The sequence below is a fragment of the Neofelis nebulosa genome, chromosome 11 (assembly GCF_028018385.1).
Source record: "Neofelis nebulosa isolate mNeoNeb1 chromosome 11, mNeoNeb1.pri, whole genome shotgun sequence".
Taxonomy (NCBI): domain Eukaryota; kingdom Metazoa; phylum Chordata; class Mammalia; order Carnivora; family Felidae; genus Neofelis; species Neofelis nebulosa.
Window position 1 is genome coordinate 73,175,288 of NC_080792.1, and position 13,512 is coordinate 73,188,799.

Here is a 13,512-nt window from a genome sequence, read left to right on the forward strand (position 1 = left end):
GCTCGTTTCCACGGCAACGCGCCCGGCGCAGCACGGCGGCCGCCGAGGGACAATCCTGCCGCGTCCGCAGCCTCCGGGGCTCCCGGCACACGTCCCGCCTCCAGGTCCCACCTAGTCCCCCGGGCAACGCTCATGGGTTTGCGCAACGTGTGTGCCCTGGAACTCACTCTGTGTCCGCCCGCGCCCTCCGAGCATGGCTTATCATCTGGTTACCATTTCTGAGTCGTTCTCCAGTGTGGTAGACGCGGCTGCCCAGCAACCCAGGCCCTCGGTCACATGGAACCTGGGCTCGCCTTTGGGTTATTCGACCGCCGCTCAGGCCACCACCAGTTCCGGCACCACCCCGGCCTGGACCTTCCAGCGCGATAGGCTCGGCACTCACCCCGAAATCAACGTAGGGACCCACCCGCAGATCTGCTTCCTGCGGCCGCGGACAGCGCAGCTGCCGGTGCTCTTCAGGTGCGGCCCAGGTGCCCAGGGCTTTGCTCAGACCTGGAAATCTCTCAGATCCCTGCTCCCACAGCGGCCCTTGGGACTCCCCCCCCCCCCCCCCCCCCCCGGCTCGCCCCGAGCCCCTCAGAGCCTGGCACTTCGTGAAACTACAAGAGAGTCTGGATTTCTCGCAGGTGCGAGCCCCCCAGCTCCTTCCCAGTCCAGCTCCTCGCATCCCCGGGAGCCCAAACGCCCTCAGCCCAGACTCCCAGGAGAAGTTGGAATCTCCATCTCCCACCCACATGTCTTCCAAATCTCCCGGGCCCTTCAGTCACCCAAGCTTGACATCACGTGGCGCTAGGGTCCCCAGCGCCCTTTGGGCCAGCCTTGAATTTCCTTAGAGCCTAGCAAGTCCCAGGCCCCCTCAGGCCTCTGACATCCCTGTCCTCAGCCTCTCTGTTCCCCAGTAGTCCTGGCAAAGCCCCTCAGCTCAGCTCCAGTCCCCACAGACTCCAACTTCCCCTCCTTCCCGTCCATTCCACAACCCTGGCAGCATCCTCTAGGCTCCCACAAAGGCCTTGGGTTGGAAAGCAATTTGGTTCAAAATGACCACTTATTACTTGAAAGGGGATATGTACAGTCACTGCCCCCGCCCCCCCTTTTTAAATTTTCCCAGGAAGTATTGGTAAATTTGGTGCACCACTGAGTGGGTGAAGAGTGTTTTATATTATCTTTAAATATTTTTGGTCTTTTTTTTTTTTTTAAATAGGAATTAGGAGACTTTCGTATGTGAGCATCTTTTTGTATGTGAGCCTTTTTCATTTCATGCCTTTGCTGTCAGAAAAATGTAAATGCGGGACTGGGGACATTTGTTTATACTAGTCTGAAAATGTAAAAACATTCATAAAACGATAGTTTGAAATTGGCTGAAAGTAAACTAGAAAAACATTTTTTAATCCTTCAAAATGTTTTAACCTTTAAAAATTGCCCTTTTTGTCCTATCAAAGTAATATACACTTACAGGAAAACCAGACCAGACAAACAAGCAAAATGTATGGCCACATACAACCACCGTGTATATTTTTCCAGATCCATTCATATATATGTACCACAACATAGTGATACATCTTTTAGGGGAAAATTTTGTCACAACAAAGTTCACTCTTGTGTTACCTATCTTCTCCCCCCTCCTCTAATACACCATGGATGTCTGTTTTATTCATGGCTGCATAGTATTTTATTGCATGACCTAATTATGATTTATTCAATTGCTTCCCTATTGTACATTTACTTGTAAAATTTACAAATTTTAGAAAGAAAATTTAGAAACAAAATATGAAGAATTATTTTGAAACAGGCAAAAACACTTAAAGGTACATATTTGCAAAACCATTTCATGGTGCAACCAAATTATCAAAAAGTGAAAACTTGGCATATCCATTTTTGACCAAAATTCTTCATTTTGGCCAAATTTTTATCTCTAGTTTCACCTGGAGCACTTGGCTCCATTCTGTTCCCCTCCCCACCCCACCCGCCTCCCTCCCATCCCATCTTTATTTCTCATCTCAGAGAGTTTTCTCAAACCTTTCTCCACCACAGACTTCCCTCACTTTTCTAGACTTTTTCCAAACCTTCTTCCCTTAGAATTTCCCTATTAACCAGCCTAACCTCCAAACCTCTCTTTTTCCCTGCTTCCCCTGATCCCTCCCCCTTCCAGTCTTTCTTAGACCTAGGCTCTGGAGCAAATGCTCCCCTCCTCACCTCCCTCTGACCCTTATCATACAAATTTTGCTCCTTTCCACTAAGACCCCCACCTTCCATCTCATCCTACATTTTCTCCTTAAGATGGCTGCTTCTGAGGACAGTTCTGAGTCCTGTTCACACTTTTCTTGTGGACTGCTCTGGGCCTTTCTACATCCTTCTCAGGATGGCTTTTCCTTTCAACATCCAGGAAATAACCCTTTAGTGCATTTTCTGCAAGAGGAGTAGCCTAGGCCTACTCCTTTGCTCCTCTGACAATTATGACAGAGTTGTGTCTCTCCTAAGAATATCCTGGAGAAGCCTTAGTCATTCCCCTAGGACCCCAGCAAATCAGTCCCTGTCCTAGACCTGCCATATGGCCCCAGCCATCTCACCCTGCACCACTTTTCCCTTCCATTTCCAGCTTAATGAATTCCAGTGAAGCAGCAGTGAAAAATTTTTTACCCAAGAGCAACTTACCCCGGGTGATTATTCGTGACAACCTCAGTGCACAACGAGTCTATGAGATGGAGGTAAAGTCATCAAAAGCTTTTGGCTTAGAGGGTATTAGTGACTTGACCCGTGTTCACTTCACTCTCCCCAGTAGCCTTGGGGGGTGCAGATTACAGATCTCAGAGGTGATAGGGGGCCATCAAGGTGCTTTAAAGCTAGTCCCATTTTACAGAGGAGGCAACTGAGATTCAGGGTTACTGATTTACCCCAGATGTCCTAGCTATTCTTGGGCTGCAGGAGCTAGGGAGAGGATTCTATGTTTCTTGGCTCTTGTGGCATTTCCCCCCCTCCAATCATGTTATTTCTCTATTTAGGGAATCCATAAGTGGATTCTACTATATCCTGTAGAAAGAAATTTTGGGTCTTAGAGTTTGAAGTGGCATCAACACTATTAGGTCTGTTTTTTTTTTTTTTTTTTTCAACGTTTCTTATTTATTTTTGGGACAGAGAGAGACAGAGCATGAACGGGGGAGGGGCAGAGAGAGAGGGAGACACAGAATCAGAAACAGGCTCCAGGCTCCGAGCCATCAGCCCAGAGCCTGACTCGGGGCTCGAACTCACGGACCGCGAGATCGTGACCTGGCTGAAGTCGGACGCTTAACCGACTGCGCCACCCAGGCGCCCCTATTAGGTCTGTTTTTTCCCTCAGAGATTCCCCCTGTTTTCTGGAGGAGAACTGAAGCTCACCCCCTTTTTTTTTGCTTTTAAGTAGGGTTAGACCTGCTTACCCAAAAGCCCACAGAAGAATGGGAGAGAAAACAGTGTTTTCACCACACAGGCTCAATTAATTCATTAAATATATCATTAGGGGCTTTTTGGGATAGGCACTGTGTTGGGCACTAGGAAGAGGCTGGTGAACACAATGGACTATGAGAATGTACTCATTTCTTCAAGCAGAGCAGGCAGCCCAGAGTTGAGTTGCTGCCCCCTTCTTGACTCTACTGACTTCTCTCCAACATTCCAGGCCCAAATCTGGATGGGCCTATGAGATTCTGACATTAAAAAGAGTAGAAGAGGGGCGCCTGGGTGGCGCAGTCGGTTAAGCGTCCGACTTCAGCCAGGTCACGATCTCGCGGTCCGTGAGTTCGAGCCCCGCGTCAGGCTCTGGGCTGATGGCTCGGAGCCTGGAGCCTGTTTCCGATTCTGTGTCTCCCTCTCTCTCTGCCCCTCCCCCGTTCATGCTCTGTCTCTCTCTGTCCCAAAAATAAATAAAAAATGTTGAAAAAAAAAAATTTAAAAAAAAAGAGTAGAAGAGGCTCGGGAGATGATGCTAAATCCTCTTAAAGGTCTTAGAGGCCAAAAGAAGAGCAGGGGTCTGGGTGTTTCTCCTTCTGCTAAACTTTAATGGCACAGTTTAGTGGAAAGAGGGTGGACTTGGCAATGGGCAAGCCAGCTTTGTGTGAGCTTGGGGAATCACATTTCCTGTAGGACTCTTTCTCATTTGTAAACTAGGATCTATTAGGATCCTTTTGGTTGCAGGTGACTCAAACTGAACTTGAACTAGTACAAGTAAATGGAGAACAATGTGTTTACATAATCAAGGATAGGTAGGGCAGGATCACCAATGTTTGGGATGAGAGGAGCCAGGAGCTCCAATACCATTGGATGTATCTTCCATTTTCCCTTTTCATCTCTTTCCTGTGTCTTTTTGCATGTTGGCTGGCTATCCCTGGGGAGCATGGCCTCAGGAAACCTTGGCCTGTAGCCTAGAAAGGAAATGGAGCGTTTCCACTGTTGCTCACATTAGACAATTCCTGGAGAAGGACTCCTATTGGCCCAGGGTGTGTCACTGGTCCATTGTTGCCCCGGTCAGTGTGGCCAGCGGGTATGAGCTATTCTGATTGGCCCAGGATGGATTGGGGGTCAATTCCTATAACCAGTGGGGGAGGGGATGTTATACCTCTGGCAAATGGGTTGAGGATCCCTGAGATACTGTAACTGGAGACTCTCCTGAGGTGCTTTATATGTACCAGAGGGCTGTGCCAAACACCCTCCAAGCCATCCAGAAGTTCTCCTTTTAAAGCTATATCAAGCCCTTATGTATTTTAGATACTCAGTGTCCATTATGTATTATTAACCTACTTACTAGTTCAGGAAATTGAGGCTCAGAGAGATGGAGTAAATTCATTAAGATCATACAGTGCATCATTGTAGAATTGCAAACCTGGGTCTGACTGACCACGGTATGGGACATCTTCCCTTAAGGACAAAGACTATCTTCTCCTTATTTGTAGACCTGGTGACTTGCTAAGGGCCCAGCATGGCAGTCTTCCCCACAGAAAGGAAAAGAGGCACATTAGGAAAAGAGGCAGCTTTGACTAGCCACTGATTTCTCAGGACCTTGACAAGAAAGCAAAGGCCTTGTGTCTTGGGAATAATCTGAGCACACGAAGAGAAATCACCCACCCTCCCTCTTTATCCCTTGTTCCCAAGATCCACTTAGGTTCTTTAACTCCCTTTGTCACATAATCATGGCAACACTGACTGGCCTTTATGGAGTTTTCCTTTGCTTATATTGTGCTGGGTTTTGAGACAGCATCCGTTTTTAGAGTCCCTGGGAGAGTTTGTGAAAATGTCAACCCCAAGATCACCTCCCACCTGATTCTTATTTCACACGCCCAACACTTCCCCATCATTCAAAACCCAACCCCAATTTATATGTCACTCTTACAGGAGCCTTTTCTTGATATCTCCCTTCTTTGAACTCTGTACTTTTAGGGATATGGCACTCTGTGCCTCACTTAGAAATATTTGGGCATGTGCCCCACCTTCCTGACTATGTTGTAGTTGTTATGAAGACCTGTGGTTGATTTTTGTTAGTATCCTCTTCACAGCTAGCTCATTGGAATAAGTACATGAGTGAGTAAGATAGAGAATGTGCCTTCCCAGAGCTTCTAGTCTTGTTGGGGACAGGACAGAAATGATATGATAGACGAAATAAGTAGAGTTCAGTGTGATACAGAGGATGTCGCAGACAGTATGTGGTAAGCACTGAATGAATCATAGGGACGGGGTGATAGGATTTGAGGAGGAGGAGGAACAAGATGGTCTTTTCCTCCACCCTCCCCACCCGCACCTCTTTCTGACCAGTTTTCAAATAGAGATGTTGAGGTCAAAATCAGGCCCCTGGGCTGCAGACTGTTGGAGGTACTTTAGGGGTAATCTAGCTCAATGCCCACATTTTACAAATAGGGAAACTGAGGTTCCCTATGAGTCAATATATTTATGGAATTTTGGGTCCGTCTGGCACCTTTTCCACCCCCATATCAGCAGCATGAGCATTTCTCTTTCTGTGAAGTAGCCTCTTCATCCTAACGTCGCCTCTGTTTTTTGTCAGATAAGAGCTTCAGACAAGACCAAGAGAAAGATGAGCCACTCGTATGACCATCTGAAGAAAAAGTTCATGACCGACCAGCTCAGAAAGCTGGGGTGCTGGAGACGGGAATCCATGAACATCCAGCAGTACCTGGATAGCATCCAAGTATGCAAGGTCCAGTTCAACCTCCATCCTCACAGGAAAAGCCAGCCACCCTAGTCAAGGCAGAATAATCTGCCCCTGAACCATGATGACACTAGACTACAGGAGGAGGAGACGTAGAAACTAGCCAGCCTACACCATCACAGAACCATAATAAACTAAGATCAGCGGACAGTGGAGCACCAAAACCCTCAGCCACTGTAATATTCCTTCCCCTACCCATCCCATCTGTTCTGGTAAAGGTGATCCTGAAGGTCCCGTAGCTGCCTAACTGGGAGGAGGCTGAATCAAGCTGGTTTCCATGGTTAAGGCAAAGATCGACCTCTGGTACCCATGTGTCTGAAGTGAAATGCTAGGCCAGGTGTCCTGGGACAGTAGTACCTTAGATGGGAAGGATTCAATAGTGTCGCTGCCTAGTGGTAAGGGGGTCAAGGTGGGGCATTGGACAGACCTAGGTTAAGGGCTATATCTGCTATCCCTCAGCTGTGTGACTTTGTAACCTCTCTGAGCCTCTGTTTTCCTATCTGAAAGAGTGGGCTAGAACCTCCAAGAACTGGTGTGAGGATGTGGTGTGTGGTGTGGTTGGCCTGGGGCCTGCTGATGGCTCTTATCATGATGGGTCCCGTTGGCTTCCAGCCTTGCCAGTTCTCACTTCCTGGCCTGCCTGCTGTTCCGACTACACTCTTGACAGTCCTCACATTGTGCCTTTACATGCACAGGCCCCTTATCCAGAACACTCCTTCAGCCCCCCAGGGCTGTCAGAAAACTCTTCATCTTTCTAAGTTTATCTCAATGCCATTTCCTACAAAATGTTTCTGACCTCCTCTGCCTCCTGCCTGACCCTTCTCCCACCCTGCCTTTGTCACATGGGTTTCTTCTCCCCTCTGAACTTGAATTACCCAGAGTGGCTTCATTCTGCCTTATGTGGTAGCTGTTTGGGCATTTGTCCTAACCCCAATTAGATGGTACGGACTTCGAGAGCAGGGACGAAGGATCCTCCAAGATTCAGTCCAGGCTTCTTTTGTGACACTTGACCCACCTGGCCCCAGTGGAAAAGGCCACTCCTTCCTGTGCCCACACCTCTGTCTGCACTGAGTATGTGGTTGGCCATTTCTTGTTTGCTCACTGTCTCCCTAACCAGATTGTGAATGTCTTAATGGCAGGAACCCTGACTTACTCATCTGTAACCACAATGCCTAGTAAATGGAGTAGCCACTTGGTGTTTTTTTGTTTTTTTGTTTTTTTTAATAAATGACTGGTTCCTCTTTGTATTATAGCTTTAGCACAGTGCATAGAGCAAGGGCCTAGGATATATATATTTTTTAAGTTAACCAAGTCCCCTCATTTTCCAGATGAGGAAACTGAGGCCAGAGAGGTGACCTGATATGCCCAAGGTCATGCAGCAAGTTAATGGCAGAGAACTAGAAGCAGGTTTCCTGACTGCCATGGAGTGGTCATTCTGCATCACAACACCTGCTAGGTAAGGACATCAGTACTCTCAGTGGCTTTCGGAAGTCTTCCTGGGGAAGTCCTCCTCACTCGTCCTCATCCTGTCCTCACCATGCCCTCTCCAGTCTTGCTGCCTGGCAGCAGACCTTCCTCTAGGCTGAATCTCCAGGAATCCCCAGCCCAGGTAGCCTGCAGATGGAGGGGGAGGGGGAGATGTTCATCATGTTTTTCTTTTCCTCCTTTATGGTCTTCCTTTGAGAACTGGAGTGTGCTGCTTTTCAGTAGGGGTAAAAGCAGTCTTTTCCCAGACTCTTATCTGTTTCCTTGGCTGATCACAACTGATTAGAATAATTGATTTTCAATATTTAAATTTTATTTTAATATTTTCAATGTTTAAATTTTATCATACAAGCAATATGACCACATTTGCCAAAGACCTCTTCTGTTAGATCAACCACTGTTAGCGCTTTGGTGTCTTTCCTAAATTTGGTGTATTTGTTTCCTTTCCACAAATATTTTCCCTTGACCATCAGCTGATGTACCAGGAAAGGGGAAAGGCTCTGGGGATCCTGGAGTCTTTACAGGACACACAGAGAAGCCCCAGCCCCTCTTTCTCCAAACTGTCCCCGGGGTCTCCCTGCTTCCTGGATCTCATTTAATGCATTCTCTCTGAGCCTTACCCCAGTCTAGCCTCCAGCCACATGCACCCTTCTCCCCTGGATGGCTGGCCTTGGCTGAGGGTCTTTGCATCCTCTTGCTGTGGCTGGAAGGATTGGGGGATCCTTGGGAGTGGAGCAGGTGGTGGAGCTGAGATGTCAACCTAATGAGTCATGTTATAGGTCACTACTTCACCTCTGATTGTGTGGACTTAGTCTTCCCATTTTCACATTAAAAACCAGGGAATGTTGTGGCACCTCGGTGGCTCAGTCGGTTGGACGTCCAACTTCGGCTCAGGTCATGATCTCACAGTTTGTGGGTTGGAGCCCCTTGTTGGGCTCTGTGGTGACAGCTCGGAGCCTGGAGCCTGCTTTGGATTCTGTGTCTACCTTTCTCTCTGACCCTCCCCCACTCATGCTTTGTCTCTCTCTATCTCTCAAAAATAAATAAATGTTAAAAAAAAAATTAAAAAGGGGTGCCTGGGTGGCTCAGTTAAGCGTCCTACTTTGGCTTAGGTGATGATCTCGAGGTCCGTGAGTTCGAGCCCTGCATTGGGCTCTCTGCTGACAGCTCAGAGCCTGGAGCCTGCTTCAGATTCTGTGTCTCCCTCTGTCTCTGCCCTTCTCCCATTTGCACTCTGTCTCCCTCTCTCTCAGAAATAAATAAACGTTAAAATTTTTTTTTTTTATTAAAAAAAACCGGGATGTTGCATTTAAGCAGGGAACAAGACGTGGTAGAATTCTGGAGACTCCACTTAATTGTTGGGTGGGAAAAAGAAGTTTAAAGAGAAGAAAAATCAGCAAGGAAAGAATGGAGGGGTGTTGGATGGGATGATATTGTTCAATAAATAGAATCTTGAAGTTAAGGAGGTTTAGAGATTCTTTAGTTCAGTGGATACACATACATGCATGCACACGTGTGAAACTATTAGTTCAAATGAAATTTTGCCTGGAAGCCCATTATGGTAATCAAGACTTTTGCCATATTAACATTTATTTAGCACTCATGTGCCAGGCACAAGGCTCGGCTCTTTTCAAAAATGAGTCATTGAATCCTCCCAATGACAAAGTGGGTAATTTTATTAGCCCCATTTTATAGGTGAGAAGGCTCAGAGAGTAAGAATCCTGTCTAAGGTTGGGCACCTAATAAGTGACAAAAGCTACCCTAAGCCTGTCTCACTCTGAAGACCATCTCCTAACCACCATGTGTTAAGTTCCCCATCTTTATTACTCTAGTTGAAAGTGGAGGGCCTGGGACCTAGAGCCTTCTGGAGCATGATTTCACAGATGGTGTCGCAGGAGCCTCAGCTGTAATAGCAGCTGGACTAAAGCCCAGGTCTGCCTTCTGCCAGGTGGCTAAGAAGACCTTGTCAGTGATCCTGGGATGGATAGTCTGTTTAAGGAGAGTTAGGCTGGGCTAGGGAGATAGAGATGAGCGAGATGAAGTAGGGCACAGGAGTCCCACCTACTGCCCACTAGCTGTGAAGACATGTTCCCAGTTTCACCCTCAGGAAATCTCTGTGGGATATCTTTTGTGTCTGAGGAGCTATGCTGAGGGCAGGGCACAGATGAATATAATCTCTCTGAAAGGGATGGAGTCTGTTTCAGCACACCTTTAATTCTTGCTGAAAATACATTTCCTTCCCTCCTCCTCTGTCACCACATGCATGTCACTACTTTAGAGTACTTGGAAAAAATTCCCAGTGTATAAAATGTACTGGGTGCACAGTGGACCTTGTTTTCCTTCCAGAATTTCTCCATGACCTGGAACAAAAGGAGGGAGCTTCTATTTACTGAGCACCTGTTTCATGCAAGGCATTTCATATTTTACCTCATTCAATCCTCACAATAGTTGTCAGGTATGATGCCCATTTCACAGGTGAGAAAACCAAGGCACAGAGAGGCTAAGAAACTTGCTCAGAGTCAGTAGGTTTGATCCAGCCCATGAAATGCATAGGGCACACTCTTTCCATACCATCCAGTCACTCTGGTGATCCTTAGCCTCACTGTCAGCACCGAACCCAATTCCAGCCATTGTTGGCTGCAGAAATTGCTCTGTGAGGGATACCCATGTTGTAGGCCTATTCATGGCCTTGGCCCCTGACTTTCTTCCTGGCTACTGCTGTTGGCCACGGTGGTCAGTGACACGGCGGGGTGGAAGTCTTAAATGAAGACTCAATCCCCTCATGGCGGGTCCCAGCTCCAGGCTGTCAGACAGGGGCAGTGGCTTTGGAACCCCAGCAGGGGAATGTGGGCTGCCAAGGGGCTAGACAGCTAGAATTATAGCCACAGCTTGTCAGGGAGCAGGGGGAGGCAGCTGGCTGCTACAGCTACAGCTCAGAGTGAACCCAGAATTCTTACATATCCACCCCAGTAGTCCGTCTGTCCGTCCATCCATCCATCCATCCATCCATCCATCCATCCATTCCTCCATCCATCCATCCATCCACTCAACTATCCATGTGGCCCTTCAGCACATAATCAGAACACAAAGGTGGAAGAACTCATTTTCTTGTTTGCTGTGATGCCTCTCAGTTTTCCTGATCAGTGGGGAGAAGTGGGGTGGCCTGCCAGCTGGGAGTGCTTCTGCCTGGCTTCACTCTGACCTTGGGTGGGCAAGTCACCTCTCCACTCTGGGAGTTTGTGGGGCTCAAAAAACCTTAGGGCTGCCTGGTGCTGGTCACTTCTCTTATTTTACTGGTGGGTAAGTGAGGCAGGGAGAGGGGAACTGATTTGTCAAGGTTAAGTAAGGAATTCATGGTGGATTTAGGACTGGATTGCAGGATGCTGCCACTCATTTGTAAAGTGGGAGTGGGGATCCTGGCTCTCCTAGCCTCCTGGGATTGTAGGGAGGACCCCACAAGGTAAGTGGTGGGAAAGTGCCTTGAGAAGTGAGGTTACTAGGCCAGAATGTCCCAGAGGAGCAACCAAGGCCCAGGCTACTGGGCCAGGACAGATCCCACAGTGACCACAAGGGGTCAGCAGACAGTTGTGAGCTCAGTCAGGATCTGCTGGAAGGCAGGAGCTTGTGTGCTGGGGTCAGGGAGGGAGGCCAAGTCATTCAATTCCTGGGGACCCATAGCACAGAGAGGTGGGGACCTATCCCAGTCCAGCCCCTTGTTGAATTGAGAAGTGTTACTTTGGGTATTGTAGTACAGAGCCTGGTCCAGCTGATGACTGGAATTCTGCCCAGCTGTGAGGGCTGAGGAGGCAGAGCTAGAAGCAGGCCTGGGGCTCCCTACCTTCTCAAGTAAACTTTCTCTGGGCTTTAGCTTTCCCACCTGCAACCTGGTGGCTGATACCTGCACTTCCTTCCAGTTCTCAGCTCCTGAGATGTGGCAAAGGGCTTTGCACACATAATGCCCCATAAATAACTGCATTTGAATGGATGGGAGAAACTCCTGCTCTTAGCTAATCCAGGTTTATCCCAAATGATAATTCAGGCTGAACTTTGCTTTACTAATGTTATTTATCACTTGGCAGAATAATTCCTAATGAGATTACTTTAGCCACTCTGCTCATCTGGGAGCATTTTAAAGGTTCTGTCACCAAGTCACTGTCATTCAAGTGCACATGCCCTCCTGCCCTCCATTATTCACATTAGATCTCTCAGCTGCTGGCTGGCTCAAATCCTTTGCCCTCATGGAGGTTACATTTGAATAGTCCCTAGTGGGGGAAAATGAATCAGATGAAAATCCTGGCTGTTGGTGGCTGGTACCTCCTTTGGGTTCTACAGGAAGAACTATTGGGGCTGCGCTTGCCCTGTTCAACCCTTTAGCCACTGGAAATGCTGCCCACAAGCCTTGAGGATTCATGTGTCCTCACTCTTCACTGCCACAGTGAGGTTTCATTCATCTGATGTACATGGGCTCTGTAGTTGCATGACTCTGAGTCGGAATCTCAGCTCTATCTCTCAGGAGAAAGCTATTTTACCCTCCACCCCCCCCCCCCCCATTGGAGCTTTAGTTCCTCATCTGATAATGGGAATAATTGTGGTATCTACATTATAGGCTTGTTCTTAGAACTCAGTGAGCTAATGCTCACATCAGGAACATGATATGAGGCCTGGCACCTCATGGGGTAAATATGAAGAGGATTGTGGTGGCGATTGTTGAGATGTACTTGGAGTTGACATGTAAACCTCAAGAGGCAGCCTGGTGCGGGGTGCCTAGGTGGCTCAGTTGGTTAAGCTCAGGTCATGATCTCATCGTTTGTGGGATCGAGCCCCGTGTCAGGCAGCATGTTGACGGTGAGGAGCCTGCTTGGGATTCTCTCCCTTTCTCTCTGCCCCTCCCCTGCTTGTGCACATGCTTTCTCTCTTTCTCTCTCTCTCAAAATAAATAAATAAATAAGTATTTTTAAGAGACAGCCAGAGAAAAAAAGAGGAGAGTGAGCCCCCCAATTTGCTCTGAGACTCTGGGCAACATACATCCCATCTCTGGGTCTTGATGGACTTCTCTCTTCCCTGAATTCTAGTTAATTGCTCAGGAGGAAGAGGATGGACTGAGATACATCTATAACCCATTCAGGGCCTCAGAGCCTCTGTAAGTCAATGACTACCTGGGGGAACCTGGTCATGGAGCAGTGGTCAGTCACTGGGGGACCCCAACCAAGCCTTCCTCTGGTAGTTCTATGGGGCCAAGTACACAGGCTCTGCAGGATGAAGTGGTCACAGGGGAAAAAACAGTTCCTTAGCTTCATTCCAAATGTAAATTAGAGGACCAGGAGCACCTCATCCTGTGGAACCTAGCTTTCCAAGCTTATTTCCTGTGTTTCTTCCCATGAGCCAAACCTCATGAATTCTCTTCTCCAAAGAGGCCTCTTGATTTTCTACCTGGAACCTTTGATCCTACTGTTTACTCTGCTAGGAATACAGCCCTCCCACCTCTCCACTTGATATTCAGCCCAGACCCTTCAGGGCCTGACTCCTGGTCCACCTTCATGAAGCCTGCCCTGAGGTTAGCTCTCCTTCCTGGACCTAGACCCACCCCATCTGTCTCTCATACCTGGTGTTGTCATTGTCTACCATCCTCCCTTTGTTCTCTAATGGGACTGGGAGGTCCCACTAGGCAGGGGTTGGACAAATAGGCAAAAGGGAGACTTGGCTACCCTTTTGTGAAATTTGTGTCATGCACCACCATTTTCTCTGGAGCTCCCAGGTCATTTCCAAGAGGTTTTCTATTTTCTTTTTCCTTCTACCGCTTCAGAGATTCTGCATACCCTAGCACTGAGGATTCTTTGACT

At 47.9% G+C, this 13,512-nt stretch overlaps 1 protein-coding gene across 1 annotated transcript; it reads left to right on the forward strand.

The window, feature by feature from the left end:
* The first annotated feature begins 74 nt into the window (after positions 1 to 74).
* On the forward strand, positions 75 to 6,342 carry C11H5orf52 (chromosome 11 C5orf52 homolog). The gene is made up of 3 exons (XM_058690841.1): positions 75 to 459; positions 2,597 to 2,705; positions 6,023 to 6,342. Exons 1-3 carry the CDS (start codon positions 194 to 196, stop codon positions 6,218 to 6,220), a joined length of 573 nt encoding a protein of 190 aa, XP_058546824.1. The 5' UTR covers positions 75 to 193; the 3' UTR covers positions 6,221 to 6,342.
* Positions 6,343 to 13,512: the final 7,170 nt, after the last annotated feature.

Coding starts and splice junctions, on each gene's coding strand:
- C11H5orf52 (XM_058690841.1), top strand. CDS start 194: ATGGCTTATCATCTGGTTACCATTTCTGAGTCGTTCTCCAGTGTGGTA. Junction 460..2,596: donor CAGCTGCCGGTGCTCTTCAG/GTGCGGCCCAGG, acceptor TTCCATTTCCAG/CTTAATGAATTCCAGTGAAG. Junction 2,706..6,022: donor AACGAGTCTATGAGATGGAG/GTAAAGTCATCA, acceptor GTTTTTTGTCAG/ATAAGAGCTTCAGACAAGAC.